This window comes from Gracilinanus agilis, chromosome 6 (genome assembly GCF_016433145.1).
Source record: "Gracilinanus agilis isolate LMUSP501 chromosome 6, AgileGrace, whole genome shotgun sequence".
Lineage (NCBI taxonomy): Eukaryota > Metazoa > Chordata > Mammalia > Didelphimorphia > Didelphidae > Gracilinanus > Gracilinanus agilis.
This window is the reverse complement of record NC_058135.1, coordinates 239,121,538-239,143,573: the sequence shown is the minus strand read 5'-3', so window position 1 is coordinate 239,143,573 and position 22,036 is coordinate 239,121,538. Positions and strand designations below refer to the sequence as shown.

Below are 22,036 nucleotides of genomic sequence, written 5' to 3'. Positions count from 1 at the left end.
AATGAGCTAGAGAAGAAAATGGCAAACAAGTCCAGTATCTTCGTCATGAAAACCCCAAGTGGCATAATGAAGAATCAGACACATCAGAAAAACAACTGAACAATAACAAAATGCAATATGTGTTATGAATAATGTTATGGTGGCCAAAAAAGCAAAAATGATCTCAGAATACATTAAGAAAGGTATATGACTTCCAGAAATAGGAGGGGATTCATCCCTCTGGACAGAGGGCTTGCTTGCTTTAAAAACAAAACAAAACAAAAAAAAACCCCTCTTACTTTCTATTTTAGAATCCATATGGGTCCAAGGCAGAAGAATGATAAGGCCTAGGCACTTGGGGCTAAGTGACTCATCCAGAGTCACAAAGCTAAGATGTGGGGGTCATTCTTGAACCCAGGACTTCCCATCTCCAGACCTGGCTCTCTATCCACTGAGCTCCTTAGCTCTCTATTTCCATTTATTCCCTTTTGAAAGTCACTATATATATAGGTTTAAATATATATAGGTTTAAATATATATAGGTTTAAATATATATAGGTTTAAATATATATATATATATACACATATATATAAAGGTTTAAATACACATATATTTAAACCTTTACCTTCTGTCTTAGAATCAATACTGTCTATTTTTTCCAAGACAGAAGAGTGGGAAGAGGTAGGCAATGGGTGTTAAGTGACTTGCCCAGAGTCACAAAGCTAGGAAGTATCTCAGATTTGAGCTCAGGCATCTCTTGTCTAGGCTTGGCTCTCAATCCACTGAGCCATCCAGCTACCCCTCAAAAAACACATTTTAGAAAGAATTACTAAAATCCAGATTAATGACCCCTTGTTGGAGATATTCTGGATGGGATTCCTGTGGTACAGATGGGGGTCTATGGTCTCCAAGTCCCCTTCCAACTCTGAGATTCTGTGATTTTAGAATGGAATTTTACAAAACGGTATGAAGGAGAGGAAACTGAGAATACTGAGAGAAGGAAAGGGACTTCCCCAAAGTCACATAGTAAGTTAATTGCAGGGGCAGCTAGGTAGCAAAGTAGATAGAGTATCAGGCTCTATCATGAATCATATTAATTCAGAACTCACAGCATAGGTGATTTTAAAAAATTACTATGAAAGTTCCCTTAGCTCAGAGCCCCCAAGAACACAAATTCTCTAACCTGATACTACTCGGTTCAATCCAATTCAATTCAAGAAGTGTTTCAAACAACAATTCTTTGCAATGTACAAAGATATAAAATACAAAGATAAGATAACCTCAAAGAGCTTACATTCATTCCATCAGGGGAATCAAACTTGTGATGATGATCATTCAGTCATTTTTCAGGTGTGTCACAACTCTCTATGACCTCATTTTGGATTTTCTTGGCAAAGATACTGGAATGGTTTGCCATTTTCTTCTTTAGCTTATTTTTCAGATGAAGAAACTGAGGCAAGAAGGGTTAAGTGACTTGCTCAGGGTCACACAAATAGTAAGTGTGTAAGGCTGGATTTGAACTCAGGAAGATGAGTCTTCCTGAATCCAGGCTCAGTGCTTTATTCACTGGATTACTTAGCTACCTGTCAATATGTAAATAGATGATAATGTGAGGAGGAAGGAAGTACAAAATATCTATGTCCTAGTGCAAAGAGAACAGGCTTTAGGGTCAGAGAACCGAGGTACAAATCCCATCTCTGATGCCATCTACTTGTTTTACCTTGAGCAAATCACATAACCTCAATGGGTGTTAATTTACACATTTGTAAAATGAGAGTTGGAATAAATGGCCTCTGAGCTCCCTTCCAGCTCTAGACTAATATCCCTCTGAACAGGGGGATACAGAAAGGTTTCCTGTAGGAAATATATAGCAGACAACCTAAGCCTTGACAAAAAGAAGAGATTCTAAGAGGCAGAGATGAGGAGAGAGTGAATGAAGGAGATAATGTGTTGGATTTGGGAACAGCAAGTAAGTTAATTTGACTGAACCAGAGAAGGGAAATTGGATGAAATAAGCCAGGCATGGTAAATTAGAGCTAGATTGTGAAGCATTCTAAATGCTAAAAACTGAGAAGTTTATATTTTATCCTAGAGGAAATGGGGAGCCATTGACATTTCTTGAGCATAGATGATATCTGCAATGCCTGCAGCCATGGCGATGGGCATGATTTGAAGGAAACACTCCTGGGAAGGCTCATCTGAACTTAAGGAAGGATTGAAGGGATTAAAGTAGGCAATGAGGAGACTGAACTCAAGAAAGGAAAATTTGATCCAATAGAGTAAACTTCTATGATCTCTTTTATTGTGAATATCTTTTACTGTCTAGAGGGAAAGTATACATTAACCATCTTCCAACAAGGTGCTCAAATGGAGATCTCAGGGGTAAGACTGAAAGTTGGGTATCCTAACATGCAAACATCCTGATAGCTTCAGACTTGACATAGCATGAGTCCTGTGTCATTCAGTACTTCCAAAAGGAAAACACAATGGGATTTCGCAATGTAGGCAGAAGATAATCCCCTCAATCTCAGATCTATACTGTGGAATTAAAAACTAATATCCAATATTCTAAGTATCATATTTAATAAGATTTATTGATAATAACTAACATAAAAAAGCTAAAGTAAAAAGCCAGCTTTCCCAGCCAAGTACATAGGGAAAAAGAGAGAGCAAAGGAGGGGTTACCTACAACAATATACAAACAACGTTAGCACGTAACTTGGGGACAAAAGAAGAAAGGGATGCTGGGAGATGAAGGCATTCTGGGGAACGTAGTCCTCGGGTACAACATTCTAACAAATGATACTGAGATTGTCCATGGTGGGCACCAGCTGCCTTTCAGCTCCAACATGGCGGTTCTGCACTTGAGAAGCCTTCACCCCACTGGTTCCCAGAGAACAGACATTCTAAGCCTAATAGCCTGCAGATGTTCACAGAAAAGACACTTGAGAGAGGGCATGAGACAATACTGAAACGTTTACTTCCAACATTGAGTTCTTTTCTAGGGCTGGCCCTCATAGGTTATTATTAGAATGATTCACATTGCTATTATTTCCCTAAAGGCTTCACAAAATCTTCTTAGGCATGCACTGTGGCGGAAGGAATGCTTTTTTAGGACTTGGGATTCCCAACTCTACCATTGATTGGTCAGCTATGTAATGGAGCTAGAACTTGAACTCAGGTCTTCAAATTCCAAGCCCAGTGCTCTGTAACCCTGTTGCCTGCCTTAGGAAAATCCTGAACAAGTAGGCACCAAAGGATGATTTGTCTGTTGAGAACTGTAGACTAGCTGTCTGACCCTGAGCAAATCATTTAACCCTAAGAACTAGCTGTAGAGTGTACAAAGCACTACACTTGGAGTAAGGAAAACTGCCTGACATCCTTATGAGCTCTGTGACCTTGGGCAAATCACTTAATTTTTGTCAGCCTCAGTTTCTTCATCTGTAAAATGGGAACAATATTTGCATCCACCATCATAGGGAAATGATTGGTAATCCTAGGGTAAAAATGGAGTCTATGTAAACCCTAAAGTACTACGTAAATATTAGCTATTATTATTATGAAACAAGTCCTATGAAATAGGGCTCTTGAGAGTGTCAAGTATCAAGGGAGTAGGAGGGAAGTGCTCAAAGTCTTGAGTTTTAGAAGTGGGTCAATGAAGGAAGAATAAATCTTGGAAAAGAAATCCAACAGTCCTTCGGTTATCCCAAATCGCTGCATGTAATGATACATGGTTTCTTGGAGAAATTATGCAAATCAGATTTCCGTAAACAGAATTATAAATTATAATTCTCTTCTAGTCCTCCTTAGTGGCAAATCCTTTTGTAATACAAATAATCTATTTCCTAATCCTGGATTGTTGTCAATCAGGTTTTCTAAAACTGGGGCATGGCAGATTCTGTTACTTCCAGGCTTCATTTAAAATTTGCCACCCCTCCTTTTAAAATTAAGCAACCTTGAGATTGACAAAGTAAAGAAATAAAAGCTGTGGCCCTAATATATCATTTCTCATAAATAGGTGTTCCTCATAAAGCCATTACCCACACTGCTATTCTTGGGAACCAGAATTTTCTGTTGTGATAAATGTACCTTCAAGACAAGGAAGATTTACTGTAGGAGAAGGAGAGTAAGCAGATGATATAAAGGGGGGAAAATGTTGTGAATGCCTGGTATTTTAAATATATTCCTTTTCTTTCTTCTTTTTCTGGTGGCAAGTTACCAGCCTAGTGATATGTAAATTTTAGGAGGTGCAGAGCAACACAGGAGATGGGGAAGCATAAGGGGAAGCTTATGATTCTTTCATTAACACAGCAGAGGATTCTTGAGAGGTGCTACATGGTTTTCTCCTCTGTTCGATGTTTTTCAAAGAAAAGCCTGACTTAAAAGATCATTTTGGAGTTTTGTTTACTTTGTGAGTTTCTCTATGACGGTATGGGGTTTCCACACCCAAGAGGGTTGCAGGGATCTTTTAAAAGTGCCATGCAGTTCAGAGTTCCAGATTTCTAAAAAGTTGTTTGCCAGGGATGGTAGCAGATGATGGTGTCTGGAAATGAGACTACGACAGTTCAGAAACGGGACCATCCAAGCTATTCCTTTCTTTCTTTGGCTTGATTTCCATCCTGATTCTTTTAAATGGCACAGGAGTTAGAGCTCTAAAGGACCAAATCAATCATTGTAAAGCACTTAGCACATGATAGGCACTATGTAAATATCAGCTATTATATCAAATGTGTTGATTTGTTTTACTTAGCAGGACTTCCTTGTTATAAAAGAGGCCTCTACTCCGTAGGAGTGGGGAGGGGATGGAGAAGCCACTGGGAAGTGAAAATGATGTGTGTATGTGTGTGTGTGTGTGTGTGTGTTTGTGTTTCAAAGGAAATAACATCAATTATACTTAAAAAAAAAAGAAAAACAAGGAAAGGCAATTAATGTGCCACAAAATTATAAAGAAACTTGAATTTCAAGCAAAGAAATGAACTTTATTTGGCAAGCAGTAGTGAGTCCCTACTGAGGAATTTGAAGCAAGATTGACACGAAGGGACATGGGCATGAGTACCACCCTCTTGTTTCCCAGACTTCAATCCACTCCTCTATTTACACTGGCTTTTTTCATAAAGACATAAACATAGCTAAACTCCCTGGATGTGGTTGCCTCTGTGAGGGATTGGTTTGTCACACAAATACCTATACCTACCGGGTGGTATTGAACATGAGGTTAACCAGAAGGGCACCTTGGCCATGTATATACCTATCTATACAACCCATATACCTATCTATACCCAGCTTAGGAACAGTGGTAGGGATTCTACAAACACACTGATGTGCAGGGGAGAGACCCAAGGAACAACCTTCTGAATTCTTAAAAGTGATTGACAGCAGAGTACTTATATCTACACAATCCAATCCAATCCAATAAACATTTATTAAGTGTCTGCTATTTTCCAGCCCCTGTGCTAAGCACTGGGGATACAATAAAAAAATTTTAAAGCTAATTCCTATCCTCAAAAAGATAACAATCAAATGCAGAGAGAACTTACAAAAGGAGGCAGGAAAGCAGGCAGAAAGAAGTGGGACACCAGAGGGTACCTAGCCTGGGTGCATCTTATTGCCTGAAGTTGAAGCTAGGCAAAACAGCAGATGCAAAATAAAATGAACACAGGAAATAAGTGATGACATTTCAGAGTTAATCAATCCATTGATTGACCAAATATTATGTGTCAGGTGATGTGCTAAGTGATAGAGATACAAAGAAAAATTAAAAATCTTCCCTGTCCTCAAGAAGGTTATAGTCTAATGATGGTACATGCTTCAGCCTTCCTGAGTCTTTAAAATCTGCTATGAGGCTACCAGAGCTAGAGATGGAACTTCTAGCATGGTAACAGGTCATAGTAGCAGCTCTAAGAGTCAATTTTGACTTTTAGGAGAAGTAGAAGTAAAAGTAAAAGTAGAAGTGTGTTTGGAGGCTAGAGTTTGTTGTAGGAGCCCTCAGGACTTTCTCAGAGTATAAAATGGTTTTCAACATTTGATCTTGGAGAAGAGAGTTGGAAAGAACTTGAAAGATCATCTCTAAGGCAAGTTCCCTGGAGGCTCCAAATTAAGCCTGTGTTCTTGGGCTCCAGTGCAGCTTGGGAAATGCAAGGTGTCCCTCCTTGGTCCAAATGAAAACATCAATATAAAAGTCCAGACCCAATCAATCAACAATCAAATTAGTGACTATTTATTCAGCACATGGCACTGCACTCAGCACTAGGGTTGTAGAATCAGAGGGAAACCATCACTATTCTCAAGGGAGCTTCCATTCTAAAAGGTCCTTGGGTTCCATCACGACAGATCAGAAATGGAGCCAAAGACTTGAGATCACTTTTCCGATGAATTCCTTCCCCGCAACATCTCTTCATGTCTCTCATTTTCTCCCCAGTGGGAAGTCCAATGGGGACCAAGACTGTGAGGGTCCTACCCCCAGCGCTCCACCTGCCCTGACGCAGAGTGGTTTTGAGGAGATAAGCCAAGAGATCAAGGCCAAGATTGAGGAGGAGGCATATAACAAAGGGTAAGTTTCTGGGTATCTTTCTGGGCATCCCTTGGCATGTTTCTCATGGGAGGAAAATCCTAGAAGATAAGAAACAGCTAAAAAAGCTTGCAAGTTGATTCCAATTCAATTCAATCCCATAAGCTTTTATTGGACCTCTGCTACGTTCCAGGCACTGTGCTAGGTACTTGGAATACAAAGCCCTCAAAGAGCTTCTCTTCTGAAATCACTGCAATGATGGCTTCAGAAAGGAAAAGGAGAATCATTATAATAGTTCCCACTGTGAGTCCATAGGTTAGCATTTACTTTGTAGGTACTGATCCCTTCCAGCAGAATTCTTCTCTGAATAATGTTTTTAACAGTATAAAACAAAATGCATAAGGTTACAAAGGAAATCAATTATACAGAAATATAGCTATTGATTAAAATACTATTATGGGGGCAGCTGGGTAGCTCAGTGGATTGAGAGTCAGGCCTAGAGATGGGAGGTCCTGGGTTCAAATCTGTCCTCAGACACTTCCCAGCTGTGTGACCCTGGGCAAGTCACTTAACCCCCATTGCGTACCCTTACCACTCTTCTGCCTTGGAGCCAATACACAGTATTGACTACAAGACAGAAGGTGAGGGTTTAAAAAAAATACTATTATAGACTCCAAGTTAAGAAGCCCAGATACAGAGTACATAAAGTAAGGTTAGAAATAGAGCTAGACCATGAAGGGCATTGAGCATTGATATAAAGAGAAAGTAGGTGAGCTTTTTTCATTTTTTTTTGTTGTTCTTGGAGCATTTCCCCATAAAATGACTAATAGGGATAAATGTTTTACATGATTGCACATGTAAAACCTATATTAGATTGCTTGCCATCTCAGAGAAGGAGGAAGGGATGAAGGGAAAGAATTTAGCTCAAAATGAAATGTTAAAAAAAATTTTTTTACATTTAATTGGGGGGAAATAAAATATTTTTTTTTAATTTTTAAGGAAATTTGAAAACCTGTTATCAAGTGACTTAAGAGGCACTTCAAAGGAGTGGAAATCACTTGGACTTAGGAGACTCAGATTCAAATCCTGGCTTTAAAAGTTATTAGTTTGGGAGTGATTAGGTAGTTCAGTAGATTGAGAGTGAGACCTAGAGGCAAGAGGTCCTGGGTTCAAATATGACCTCAGACACTTCCTAGCTGTGTGACCCTGAGCAAGTCAGTTAACCTCCATTACCTAGCCCCTATCAATCTTCTGCCTTGGAACCAATATGCGGCATTGATTCTAGGTAGGAGAAAAGGATTAAAAAACAACAACAAAAAAGTCATTAGCTGTGTGACTCTGGGCAAGTCTCTTGGCTTCTCTGAAACTCTTCTCTACCAAATGAGAATAATAACCCTTGTACTTTCTGCCTTGCAGGTAATGTCAGTTAGCCAACAAGTATTTATTAAGCTATTTTAAGCATAGATGGCTTGCTGGTATGTTGATAGTTCTGGGCTTGGAGTCAGGAAGATCTGAGTTCAAATATAGCTTCATACACTTACAATTTGAGTAGCTTTGGGCACTTAACCCTATTTACCTCAGTTTCCTCATCTGTAAAATAGGAATAATAATAGCACCTGCATCCCAGGGTTATTGTGAAGATCAAATAAGATAATTTGTAAAGTTCTTGGCACAGTGCGTGGCACCTGATGGGTGCCATATAAATACTATTTATTATTATTCTTTTTAAACATGTACAATTCCAGGCACTGAAATAGGAGGAGAGCTCCTTTGTCAGCCTTGAGATATTGTAGAAATATGAGTTATCATCCCAATTCTTCTTCTCTGACCTGTCACACACAAAAAGCCCAGCTCCCAAATAATTTAGGTGCATTTATTCTACATTATTTAAATCTGCTTAACTGTCCCAAGAATTGTTATATACGTAGATTAATGCTGCTTGGCATTTGTTCAATATTACCAGTAGTTTCCCTGGAAAGTGGTTCCTGTCCTCTCGTCCTATCAAGCCAAATTCTCCTTAAACAGAGGGCAATTCCAGGGGCTCGGGTAGGGGCCTCAGGGTGTAAATTGAGGAAATGACAAACAAGAAGAAAATGTTTTGTGGGTTTGGGTTGTTCTTTTTTTTTTTTTTTCATTTTATGGTGAACATTTTATGCGACATTTCCTACAAACAGGAAGGATGAGATCAGTGATAAGGGGAAACACTACTGACAGAAGTAATATTGGAAATGGCTGGTGGTTCGATCGCACATTCCAGCCTCTTCCTCTCATCCACAACCACAGGAAGCTTTTGAGGCAGACAATCCCTCAATGCTAGGAACCCAATGGGAAGATTGTCCCTGACCTGGCCTTTCCCAGCCTCAAAAAATAAAACAAAATAAAATAAACCAAAACACCATGTTTCATTCCCTAAAGGTATCAAGAAGGGCTAAAGAAAACCAAAGAACTTCAAGAACTGAAGGAAGAAGAAGAAGAGAAGACAAATGAAAGCCTTGAAGGGCCAGAAAGTGAGGATGAGGAAAAGGAGTTAAAAAGCAGGTGAGACTCTTCTTGCTGCCAACTGAGAATTTCCCAAAGCTAAAGGAAGAGCCTGGCACTGGGCAACCAAAAGCCAAAAACCAAACAAATAAACAAACAAGCAGGGAACTGGGCAAACCCAGGATGGAAATTGAAGTCTTATCTAAATAGGACAGAGATAGAGAGTCAGCTGGAAACAGACAGAGGAGGGAGAAAGAGAGAGGGTGAAAGAGGGAGGGAGAGGGAAGAAGAGAAGGTGGGGGAGAAAGGAAGGAGAAGGCAGGGATCCAAAGTCCATGCAAACAGTCAACAACTCAGAGAACCACGGGACCAAAGGGAAAGAGAATTGGGTGGAGCAGGTCTCAGAACAGGTACACAAGTAAGAATGAAAAATTGAAACACATTTTCAGACATGGCTAGTGTTCAGATTTTTTTTTTCCAGATTATCTTATTTGTTAAAATGGAGGGCTTAAAAAATTTGGGTCAGTGGCCTCAGGCACTTTCCTGGCTGTGTGACTCTGGGCAAGTCACTTGACCCCCATTGCCCACCCTTACCACTCTTCCACCAAGGAGCCAATACACAGAAGTTAAGGGTTTAAAAAATAAAAATAAAAATAAATTGGGGTCAGGTAGCAGCTTTAGGGGGGGAGAGGAGGATAGCAATAGGAGAGAGGGAGGTGGAGGGAAAGAAAGAGAAAATGGGAAGGGGAGAGAGAAAGGGAAAGAGAGAAAAAGAGAAGGGGGAGAGAGAGGAGGAGGGAGGGAAAGAAAGAGAAAATGGGAAGGGGAGAGAGAGAGAGGGAAAGAGATAAAAAGGGAAGGGGGAGAGAGAGGAGGAGGGAGGGAAAGAAAGAGAAAAAGGGAAAGGGAGAGAAAGAGAGAGAGGAGGAGGAGGGAGGGAAAGAAAGAGAAAAAGGGAAGGTGAGAGAGGGAAAGAGAGAAAAAAGGAAAAGAGAGAGAGGGAGAGAGGGAAAGAGGGAAAGAGAAAAAGGAAGTGGGGAGAGGAAGAGGGAGAAAAAGGGAGGAGAGAGAGAGAGAGAGGAGAGGGAAATAGAGGAGGGAAGAATAGAATTTTTTTAAATACACAGAAAAAAACAAAGGAGGTCCAGGAGACATAAACAAATAGGATAGTTTTGAAATTGACATGTTGAATTTATTATATTCTTTTTTTTTAATGGAAGCTTTAAGTAATATTTCTGTTTTTACATACAGTGCTCTAAGGAACATGGCATAGTAGATAAAGCCAACCCCAAAGCCAGGAAAGCTTGGGGTCAAATTCAACCTCTGATAACATACCGGTTGGGTAACACTGGGCAAATCGCTTAACCTCTTAATATCCTTGGCAACTCTTTAAACCTGTAAGTGGCAGAAAAGGTTCCCATCTGCCCTGATAGAGAAGGTTCTCTCACCTGAGAGTTCCCTGTACCAATGAAATCACAAGTGAAGTCCCTTTCCCAAGCATATGGAAATATTCATGTTTGATGATGTTTCTCAAGCATAGAACAACAAAAATAAAGATAAATATTGTATTTTTTAATGGAGGAAAGCCTCTGGTGTGGGAATCCCAACTTCAGCCTCCATTTTTCTCCTCCCATTGAGGCTGGTCTGGAGGCCAGCAGGCTGAGTACCAGAGAGAAGGTTCACAGAACACAGACCCAGCTCTGACTCAGAAGCATTTTACCTGCCAATCTCCTTCCATAATATCTAGCCAAAACAGAGGCCAGTGTGCCTAAGGGCCATAATCTGGGAATGGCTGTACTTTGCAAAATACAGATATTTTTTACTCTCTGAACCTTGATTAAGTGCTTTAAAAAGTTAGCCTTTGCCCTGATGAGCCAGAACACCATGAAAATGTGTGTTTGGGAAACATGGAACACTACTTCCTACCCAGGTAACTTCCTCATCAAGGCCATTATTTGCAACTTCAGGGATCCTGTTGTGCATATTGAGTCTAATAATATTACGAATTAATGCCTTGGAGTCAGGGAGATCTGGGTTCAAGTCCCTCCTTTGGTACATACTAGTCATGGGATTCAAAGACATTATCAACATGAATGTCATTTTTAAAAAGTGTTCATTATGAAGACATTGAATATTTTCCTTATTATTTCTTTGGAAACCATGTGAAATGTTGAAAACATTTTTTTTTTACTCCACTGTTCAAAATCAGCCACATTTCTCCTCTTTAAACCCAGTCTTCCTCCTAATTTCCCTATTTCTTTCAAGTCATCTTTCCCTACAGCCAAGTTCTTGGATCCATCCTCTATTCTTTCCTCATCCTCACCCCACAATTCCAGTTAGTTTGCAGGCCATGTCAATTCTGAATCCACAGCATCTCTCCCAGCCTTTTTCACTTTGGCCACTACTCTAATTTATCCCATCATCCCTTTTGACCTTTTCTATTGCAATACCCTCCTAACTGCTCTCCTTCCTTCTCCCCAGTTTCTTCTCACTCAAATTTGTCATCCATAAAGCAAATTCCTTAAAAACAGGGACTTCACTTTCGTTTTTGCATCCTGCATATAGTAGATACTTAATGTTTATTTCATTGCATTTAATTAAGTCTAATAAGAAATTCAACTGTCTAAAGTGTAGCAGGTTTCCTAAGAAATATCTCAAAATGGAGGAACCCTTAGAAATCCTTCCCATGAGGCCAAACAGGAGAGGGAAGGTCTGGAAGACAAAAGGCCAAAAAGTAAATGAACACCGTAGCAGATGGGGATGACTCACTTGGAGCTAAGGAAGGGCAGAAATGGCCAGGTGACATCAGAATATGATTTCTGGGTTTATAAGAAAAATAAGGAAGTTGCAGGGTGAGGAAAGGTGGGGTTGGGAAGACGCAACTGACTACCCACCCCAGATAGGTTTCCTGGATCACTTGAGACTCCTGGAACTCCTTTCCTCATAACCAGACGTCACACCCACTCTATGCATGAGTCACCTGGTCCTCGCCATTGTCCATCAGACACAGCTATATGCTGGAATTCACTGGGGCTCCCTCCTAGCCTGTTTGCTGTGAATTTTTGCATTTTATTGGATTACTTGAAATTTAATGATCTGAAACCAAAAGTATCCCGAGTTTATTCACAGTCCTTGCGGTCCACAAATACTTTGGGCCAGTGAGCAATGGGCTACTTTATCAAGTAGAATAACAACATGGTAGAAATAAAGAAACCTCTGGGCCATAATTCTGTGGTAAGATCTCCTACTTTAATTTACCACAATTAAAGTTTGGGTCTTTAGCTCAGAGTTATGGCCCAGAGATTTCTTTATTTCTAATAGAGGCAGAGTTGACTCAGGCCAAGGTGAAGTTAGAAACTTTCTAGAATCCCCACTATATTGTTCCTAAAGTCATAAGTCTGTATAATATCATAGATTTATAGCCAAGATGAGCCTCTGCAATCATTTAGGGTAACTTCTTCATTTTATAGGTGAGGAACAGAGAGGTAGATTTGCTCAAGGTCACATGGGTATCTAATAGGAGAGCTGTCTAAATCTCTTCATTACACACTTTTCTTGTTTTCTGGAACGGATGGAAACCAACCTAGCTTTCTCTAGGAGATCCAGAAACCATCTTCTCCAGTGAGGGCTTTGCCTTTTCTCCTGCCCTACAGACCCACCTGGGCTTATTTGGTTCAGAAATCACACTTGCCAGAGACATGGCACCCACTGAAATTGAAGCTCTAAGGCAGTGATTCCCAAAGTGGGCACTACCGCCCCCTGGTGGGTGCTGCAGTGATCCAGGGAAGCAGTGATGGCCACACTTTTTTTGTATTACATTCTATTCTGAGTTCAATAAATAGTTTCATAATTTCCAGGGAGCACTAAGTAATATTTTTTCTGGAAAGGGGGTGGGAGGCCAAAAAAGTTTGGGACCCACTGCTAAGGAAACCCAGCATCAAGTCTTCTTGAACCAAGGGAGGTAGGGCATGGTACAGTGAGAAGAGTACCAGGCTTGGAGACAGGAGAACTGGATTCCACTCCTATGTACTCTTGGGCAAGTCACTGGACCTCAATTTCCTCATCTGAAAAATGAAATGGGTAGGTTATGTGACTTCTAAGGCCCCACAAAAACTGTTTCATGTAGAAAGCCTCTCCCATACTTCCTTCTTGAGAAACAGCATGGTATAAAGAAAAGAAAGCTAGCCATGGAATAAGGAAGACTACAAAGAACTCCTTCTGATGCTTTCTATCTGTGAGGTCAGGGGCAAGTCCCTTGACCTCTACGAGTCTCAATTTATTCTTCTATAAAATGGCATAATATAATATAATATAATATAATATAATATAATATAATATAATATAATATATAATGGCAATACATATAATAAAATGACATATATGATATAATTATATAACTATATATAATATATTTAAATTGCATAATATATAAATATAATTGATTTTATTATTTTATTATTTTACATATTACTATATTATTATATTTATTTGTTTTTATTTGTTTTATGTTATTTTATTTATATTTATATTATTTTATTATATTACATTTATTATTACATTTATATATTATATTGTTATAATATATGAATATATGAATATATGTGTTATATTACATATATTATTACATTTATATATTATATTATTATAACATATGAATCTATAATATATTACATATATTATTATATTTATTGTATTGCATATAATAAAATAATATTTATTGTTATGGAATAATAAACATGATAAAATAATATTTATTATATGATGTATAACAATAAAATAATATATTATAATGATATAATTTTTACATATGTATAGAAGTATAAAATAATTACATTATTTGTTGTCATATTGTTCTATTTCATGATCTTGGGATTCCTGGAGTGTCCCCTGACTCTTCCTCTTTAGAAAAACAAAAACCTAGCATTCTATAGAAACCAAATAAAAGGACAGGAACTAGAACTGAGATTTCATTGGTGTGAGAGCTCCTGCATGAGGAAGCTCCTTCTACTAATGTAAGCAGTGCCTTTGCTAGAGCTTATCATCTTAGAGTTGTCTACAGCACTGAGAGCTTAGCAGAGAGTCACAGAGCCAGTGAGTACCAGTGAACCAAAGTCTTTATGGCACCCACCTTATTTCTTTCTCTGCTATATACCCTTCTGCCTGAGGCTAAACATTTGCTTGAAAATGAGTGAGTGGTCTGTGCTTTGGACAGCTTATGCAAAGAATTCTTACTTCATTGGTTCCATTAACAAGAAAACATAGAGACGGGAGGTCCACCTCAGACACTTCCCAGCTGTGTGACCCTGGGCAAGTCACTTGACCCCCAATGCCCACCCTTACCACTGTTCCACCTAGGAGCCAATACACAGAAGTTAAGGGTTTAAAAACAAAACAAACAAACAAACAAAAAACCAAGAAAATATAGTAGTTGGGTGGCCAATGGGATAAGAGGGGGAGAAAAATAGCTGGAGAGGTATTCATGGAGCTAAATTTTCCATCTTTTTTTTTTTTTGGCAGCAAACTTGAAGCCTTGATTCAGTTTTTACAAATACTCTACCCCAAGCTGTGCCAACATTGGAACGTGATCTGGATGGTGGCCGCAGCCATTCTTGTTTTCACGGTCGTGTTGGGTCTGTACAACTCCTATCACTCTTGTGCCGAACTGTCGGAGGGGACATCTGGAAAAGCCACTTGTTCCGCCTCCCAGCGGGACACCTGGTGGAGCTCAGGACTACAACAGGAGCAGCCCACAGAGCAGTAGAGGATGCCTGGACACCCCGTTGGCGGGCGAGCCTGCTCCAACGTGCTCGCATGCCGCCATTTTCCAGTCGTTCAATGCAGTTCGGGACACGGGCGTGTTTGTGACTCGACATCCCTGCTACCCCAGTCTGGGAGTGAGATGGGCTGCTTTTCACTCACCGTGACTGATGGCGTCTGAAGTCCCAACGAGACTGTCCGGAGGAGAGGTCAAGGTGGAGAGAGATGGCAATTTCACCAAGGAATTGTCTCTTTTTGAGGATTTCTTAGCTCCGGCGGCTCTGGGAGAAGGGCCAGCGTGCCTTTACTGAAGATCTCGCGTGGAGCTGAGTCTTCTCCCTCTTTTCTAGGCTCAGAATGGTTATCTGAATGGCCATCAGCCTGGTGGCCTTCATGTCCATGTCAAACCTGGAGGGAGCAGTAAGAGCGTTGGACTGGGAGTCTGAAAACCTGGATTCTCTTCCCAGCTCTGTTACTAATTAGCTGCATGACCTTAGGCAAGTCACTTTCCCTGAGCCTTTCATTCTCTGTAAAGTGAGAGGGTTAGTCTAAATGCTTTCTAAGGTCCCTTCCAGTTCTGACATGCTATGCTTGCTCCAGCTTTTGGTCTTGGCACCACACTCCCCCCTCACCCCACCCCAGCCTGTCTTCCCAGTTTTTCTTCCTCCTAAAGTTGCTTTTCACAAGAGTGGAAGTGGTTTTTTTCCCAGAAAATTATCTATATTGTATTTATCTCAAAACTCAAAAGGAAACAGGAAATCAAATATAAAAATGCCACTGCACACACCCACCCATGCACACACCCACGCACACACAAAATGGCAAATCTACGCCTTTGGAGGGGGCCCCTGCTATCTCTGTCATGAAGGTCATTCTCCTATAGATAAAGTACCAAGTGTGCAGCAGTAACCAATAACCCACTTACTATGTGATGTAAACCGGTTTTATTTTTTTTTTCAAGGTATCAAAAACCCACTGACTTGCTAAGAATTTTTCATCACTGGACACCCCCCCCATAGGACACCCCCTTTATTTGTGATTTTTATTGTACCTTTAAAAATAACTCATCCACTTCCTTTAGTAGAACATTCACAGGGAGGAAGGGGTCACAGCAGATCTCTAGCTTGAGGAAATGTGTCTTCAGCCTCATATACCTAACATGCATCATTCCAGGGGCTCAGTAGGAGCAGTACCCCAATCCTTAGGAGAGAATAATCTGGAAAAAAATTTTTAGCAGCAGGTCTGTAAGGATCTAAGAGACACTTATTCTTCCCACCTAGGAAGGTCTCACCACATTGGGTCGAAGATGGAGATACAACAATTAATGCCCCTTACCCCAGGATTTTTGCTCCACCTTCCCTGACTCCAATAATGTCCCTGATGCCAGTTCTACCTTCTTTGACTTCAATCTTGGCAACAAGCCATACATAAGAAAAGAAACATCTCCTTTGGTAACTTCATTTTTCTTCCTTTGATGTTTCTCTATCTCTTCTTATGTGAGAGGGGACGGAAGACTCCAGAAGTAATATTGTTTCCAAGTTAGAGAATAGTTTGGTTTGATAGTTCAGCTTTCACAGAACCCACCTGTGCCAAGCCCCATTTATGCTTCCCCACTCTATCCCTAGCTACTTTCCATGGGCCATCCTGAATAATGGCTGAAAACCAGCTGAAAGATGAAGCCAAAGACTGATGGACCAAGGATGTACCAAAAGGTCAAAGAGGATGCAGGACAGTACAAAGGAATATGACCACAAGGCAAGGCCTCCAGGGTTAGAATCAGGGTATCCATATATGTCAGGGATACTAGGGTGAATTTCTTCAGCATGGGTTCCCAATCCTGAGTCCAAGCAGGAAAAGATGCGTCTGGGATACCTCAGTGGACCCTCTTGGAGCTTAGAAGGAAGCCTTTGCTATTGGTCCCTGGAAAACAGGAAGCCAGAGGAAAAGATGAAAGATTCCTAAATCCAGGCAACCGCTACACATGAGGGGCCATGTTTCAGTGAGTGAGGGCACACAAAATAAATATTCCTAACCCCATCTTTTAGTCAAAATCAGGAGCCTCACAAAAGAGATGGAAAACAGAGAGGAATTCACCTTGCCCATTTTTCAGGCAAAACCAGAGCCATTACAAAAGAGAGGGGAAACAGAAAGCGATTCACCTGGCCCAACTTTCAGACAAAGCCAGAATCCTCACTGAAAAAAGAGGATGAAAAGCAAGATACTTCCAAAAAAGGCTTGAAGGACACAATATAGTGACAGGGGAAAGCCATGAGCAATGACCCCCTTTGATAGGTTTTCTGAAATGTCATTCTCTAACCTGATGCAGTGAAAGCAGGAAAGGCCATATACATAATCAAGGAACTGGTATAAACACATCTGAAGGCAAGATAAAGGTTGCTATTAATAATAATCATAGTTAACATTTCTGTGGCATCTTAAGTTTGGCAAAAATACTTCTTTTCTCTTAATTGAACCTCAGAACAAGCCCTGCAAGGTAAAGTTCTCCAGGTAATGTTATCTCCATTTTCGAGGTGAGGAAATGATCTAGGAGAAGTTTAATAAAAGATTTGTTGGCGCTTTGGCCTCCCTCAAAAGGAAATGACTTTTTCTCTCGTGTGAGAGTATATAACAGATGAGCATTAGTCCCTGGATTCCTTTTGCTCTTCATGTAGCCATGATCTTGACACACAAATGGGTGTCCTTTTGCTCTAAGGGAGTGAATATATATTCACACACACACACAGTGCTGTGCCTCATGGCTGCCCAAATGGGAAAGACTGATTGGGGGCTCTGGTTCGGTGCACCTTGCTATTTAAATCCCGAGCATCGTTAAATCCACATAGGTGTGCCAGCCTTTTTTCTGAATAGTGTCACATACTTGAGTTTGAAAATAAAGGTAGTTCCCAAAGTTCCCTTATAGTCGCTGGTACAATTTCTTTATGCGCCACACCATTGTATTTCCATAAGTAAGGATCAGCCCAGAACCCACCACTGACCTCAAATTGAGGACCATGGAGGAAGGGGCAGAGTTGGACTGATGAATTTTTGCACCTGAAGAAAATTGAGCTGGAGGAGAGGATGGGTAGCAGCAGTACAGGGCAGATTAGTCGAAGATACAGTCACATGGAGAGAGGAGTCCTGAACTTAGCCCCAAACCATACAGGGGAAAGGAGGTCACAGAGAAAAGACCTTGGGCATGGAGGCTAAGGGCTGCTCAGTCATGTAACAAAGTAAGACTTCAGAGGATTCATTCTAGGTGAAAGGATGTAAGACTTGGGAATGGTGATTTACCAACTGAGAGCTCTGGGAAGGAGAGTATTTGCACCATCCATTGAAATGTCTTGAATATGGATTGTGTTTGATTACACCACTCTCTCCAGTCACCCTATTGGGTCCCCTCATCATGGGTGCCTGCCAGAGATACTTCTGACTTCCCATCCTCACCCACTTCCTACCCTAAGGGAAGTGGAAATCTCTGGGGTCCTCAGGGATGACTTGCCTCATTTTCTGGAGGGAGGGAGTGGTCCAGAGTTGAATCAACTCTAATTCAGAGTTTTATTACCTGAAATTTATATATGGAAGCATAATTGGGGACCACTAGGTGGTTCAGTGAACAGAGAGTGAGACCTGGAGATGGGAAGTCCTGGGTTCAATTGTGGCCTCAGACACTTCCTAGCTGTGTGACCCTGGGCAACTCACTTAACTCCCATTGCCTACCCTTACTACTCTTCTTCGATTCTAAGACAAAAGGCAAAGGTTTTTTAAAAAGCATAAGAAAACCTGGACAGCCCATTTTCCAAATGCAATTTAGACTTAGAGGAAGGAGAGGTCTTGGAAGTTATCCAATTTAATTCCTTCATTTTGTGAATAAGAAATCAGAGGCTTAGAAAGCTGAATGGACCTGCCCAAGATCTTCCAGGTACCCATGCTAAGGTTTGAGCCCAGCATCTCTACTCTAGATTCACTGCTCTTTCCATGACATACCTCTGTCTGGAAGCCCACCAGCTTCAGAACACTAGCAAGCCTCTTTTCATTCATCTTATTGTAATATAATAAGACCGTACATTCATAGGGGACTTTATGGTATATATGAAATGTTTTTCCATTCTAATTTTATTATTATTTATTATTAATTTTAATTTAATTCTAATTTTAATCTGCCCACAACCATGAGATAAAGGTTGGGCAAATACTATGCCTATTTTACAGTTGAAGAACCTGAAGACCAAAGCTAATAAAGGACTTGACTAAGGCTAGACTCAATGGAGTCAGGAAGGGGAGATGTGTTTTTAGGCATATAATGTTCAAGATATACTGGGAGTGATTTAGAGGTATCCAGGTGGACATACCCCATAGATATTTGGAAATGGAAGACTGGAGCTTTGGAGGTACTTCCAAGCTATCCTCATAGAAATAGTAGTAGTGAAATGGGTGAAATGGTTGAAGGGAGGGAAAGGTGGGAAGGAGAGAAAGAGACAGAAAGACAAAAATAGAGATATTCACTTAGGCATAGAGACAATGCAAAAACAGAGACTGAGACCGCACACGGGGATCCACGTATTCAGATCCCTAGACCAATACCTTCTCACAACCACATACTAATTTTCTACAGCTTGCCACTTAGAAGCTTTGTGACCTTGGTCAAGTCACTTAAGTAAGCTCTTGGAGCTTCAGTGTCTTCACCCATAAAATGGAGATACTACAAACTGAACCGGCTACTTCACAACATTTTTGGGAAGGTTGAAAGAGACAATGGATCCAAGGCACTTGGTAAACCTTAAAGGACTCTAGAAATATTAGCAATTACCACTGATTGGATTCCATCCCTCAGCCCCAGCCCCAGCTTCCCACTCAGTCCAAATTCCTGAAGATTTGAAGAAAGAAATAAAAACTAGAAAACTTCTGGAAAAGATTAGTCTTTCTCTTCCTTTGACCCCACTCTCTCCTCAAGCTCTCATCCTATTTCTTGCCTTCCTTTTACTGCCAAATTTCTCCTAGGAATATTCTGGTCACTCTCAGTTTCTGCTACCCCTCCACCCACTCATTGCCCTCACCACTCCCAGGAATTGCTTTCTCTATGAGATCATTAAATCCGATTCCCTCTTCTCTAAGCCAAGCTGCCTTGCCCTCTCTGGAGCAGTCTATGCTGTAGACCATTTCTTCCTGGAAACTGCCTCCTACAGCTCTCCGTGACACGGAATTTTCCTCTTAGAATGGAAATTAGTTGAGATCAGGGACTGCATTCCTTTCTGTATTCATAGACCCATCATTTAGCACAAGGCCTGGTACATGGTAGATAGCTTGATAAATGCTTTTTCATTCATTTATTTATCCATTCATTCTTTCCAAGACTCCCCTTTCCCACTCCTCTTCCATCTCTTCTTCCTCCACATCCTCCTCCTTCTCTTTCTCCTCCTTTTTCCTCCTCTTCTTTCTCTATCTTTCATCTTCCCCATCTACATATCATCTATCTCTTTCCCTCTTTATTGACTCTCAAATCTATCTAACTAGTTATCTATTTATCTATCTCTTTTTCTTTCCTACCTCTTCCTTTTATCTTCCTTTTACCCCCTTTCTCCTGCTTCCTTCCTCCCTGTCTGTCTCTGTCTCTGTCTCTGTCTCTGTCTCTGTCTCTCTTTCTCTCTGTTTCTCTTTCCCTCTCTGATCTCATCCATTCCTATCACTTAAACTGCCACTTCATAGAGGATAATTTTTATTTCCTAGACAATCAGTTCTTTTTCTTTCAATGGCCACTGCTTGAGTATTTCCCTCAGTTTTTTCTTTCTTTCCTTCCTCTCATTCCTTTCTTTTCATTAGTTCATTGGATAATTGATTTAGAACTGTAAAGGATTCTAGGGATCCCTGTATTTTACTCTGCAAACAACTGATGCCAAGTAGATTACATGACTTGCCCAGAATCATACAACCAATATATAGTACTCCTAATTTGAAAGCCAACTATTGTTAATTTTTGTTATATTTATGCCTATTTCTTTACTAGTTGGTTTATTTTTTATGGACAAAGTCTGATCCTTGATGAGAGACAGAGGCTATTTAGTGGGTAGTGAGCAGAGAGGGATTTTCCAGCACTTTCCCAGTATTGCTGGGAAATCAGAGGATCACAGGACTTCAGCTGCAAACAACCTTAGAGATGATCTCGTGACCAGAGATTCTTCATTTGGGTCTATGACCTTATTTTTTAAAAAATATTCTGATAACTACGTGTCAATATAATTGGTTTCTTCTGCAATCCAAATTATTTTATGCATTTAAAAAGAGTCTATAGCCAAAAAAAAGGGCAAAGAATCCCTGTCTAATATCTCATTTCGTAGATAAGAAAAGTGAAATCCAGCTAACTGAAACAAATCACAAAATTTCAAACTTAGAAGGGATTTTGGTGAAAATCTAGTCCAAATGACATTTGAAAAAGAATGTTCTTTATAACATATTAGACAAGGGATCTTTGGGGGAAGACCTCACAAGAGAAGGAATCCACTACCTACCGTCCAAAGTAGTAGATTCGACTTTGGGTAGCTTCCTTTCTTAGGAAGCCTTTTCTTACATCAAACCTAAATTATTATAATGCCTATACAATTTCCATCCATTGTTTCTGGTCCTTTTCTGGCCTCTGAAGCTAAGCAGAACAAGCTTAATCCGGCCTCCACTTAGCAGTTCATCAAATATTCGAAGACAATGATCATGTATCTGTCTACCCATCTACCTATTCATTCTCAGATCTCCAGGCTAAACATTCCCAGCTCCTTCAAATGATCTCCATGTGGTGTCCCAATTGCCTTCCCCAAAAAACTTTCCAGTGTGTCAATATTCTTCCCAAAATATATTATATAGAATTAAGCAGAATATTCTAGAAGTGGTCTGCCTAGCAAAGAATATACTAGGCTGGTTACCTCCCAATCCCTGGAAATGTATTTCTCTGTTGGAAGACTACAATTGCTTTCAGTTTTTCAATTGGCATGAGCACTTACTAAATGTGAATTCAGGGGATAGTGAGGAGGCTTGGTGGATAGAGAGCCAGGCCTAGAGATGGGAGGTCCTGAGCTCAAATCTGGTCTCAGACACTTCCTGGCTGTGTGACCCTGGGCAAGTCACTTAACCCACAATGCCTAGCCCTTACTGCTCTTCTGCCTTGGAACCAATACACAGTATTTATTCTAAGATAGAAGGAAAGAATTTTATAAAAGAAAAAAATGTTCAGTGTTGATTGATTGGTATGATACTATCTTTGGTTTGCAGTCCAGTAAAGCCCTTGCTTCTTTTCCAGTTGAGAGGCTGAAATATTTAATCTAAAAAAA

The 22,036-nt window shown here is 40.3% G+C and overlaps 1 protein-coding gene across 1 annotated transcript in view; it reads left to right on the top strand.

The window, feature by feature from the left end:
* Positions 1-14,739, top strand: part of IRAG1 (inositol 1,4,5-triphosphate receptor associated 1) — a 67,816-nt gene extending 53,077 nt beyond the window's left edge. The window contains exons 18-20 of the mRNA XM_044681824.1: positions 6,399-6,530; positions 8,904-9,026; positions 14,484-14,739. Of these exons, the coding sequence (XP_044537759.1) occupies positions 6,399-6,530; positions 8,904-9,026; positions 14,484-14,727 (499 nt within the window). The 3' untranslated portion in view covers positions 14,728-14,739. The remainder of the gene's footprint in view (positions 1-6,398; positions 6,531-8,903; positions 9,027-14,483) is intronic.
* The last annotated feature ends 7,297 nt before the right edge of the window (positions 14,740-22,036 follow it).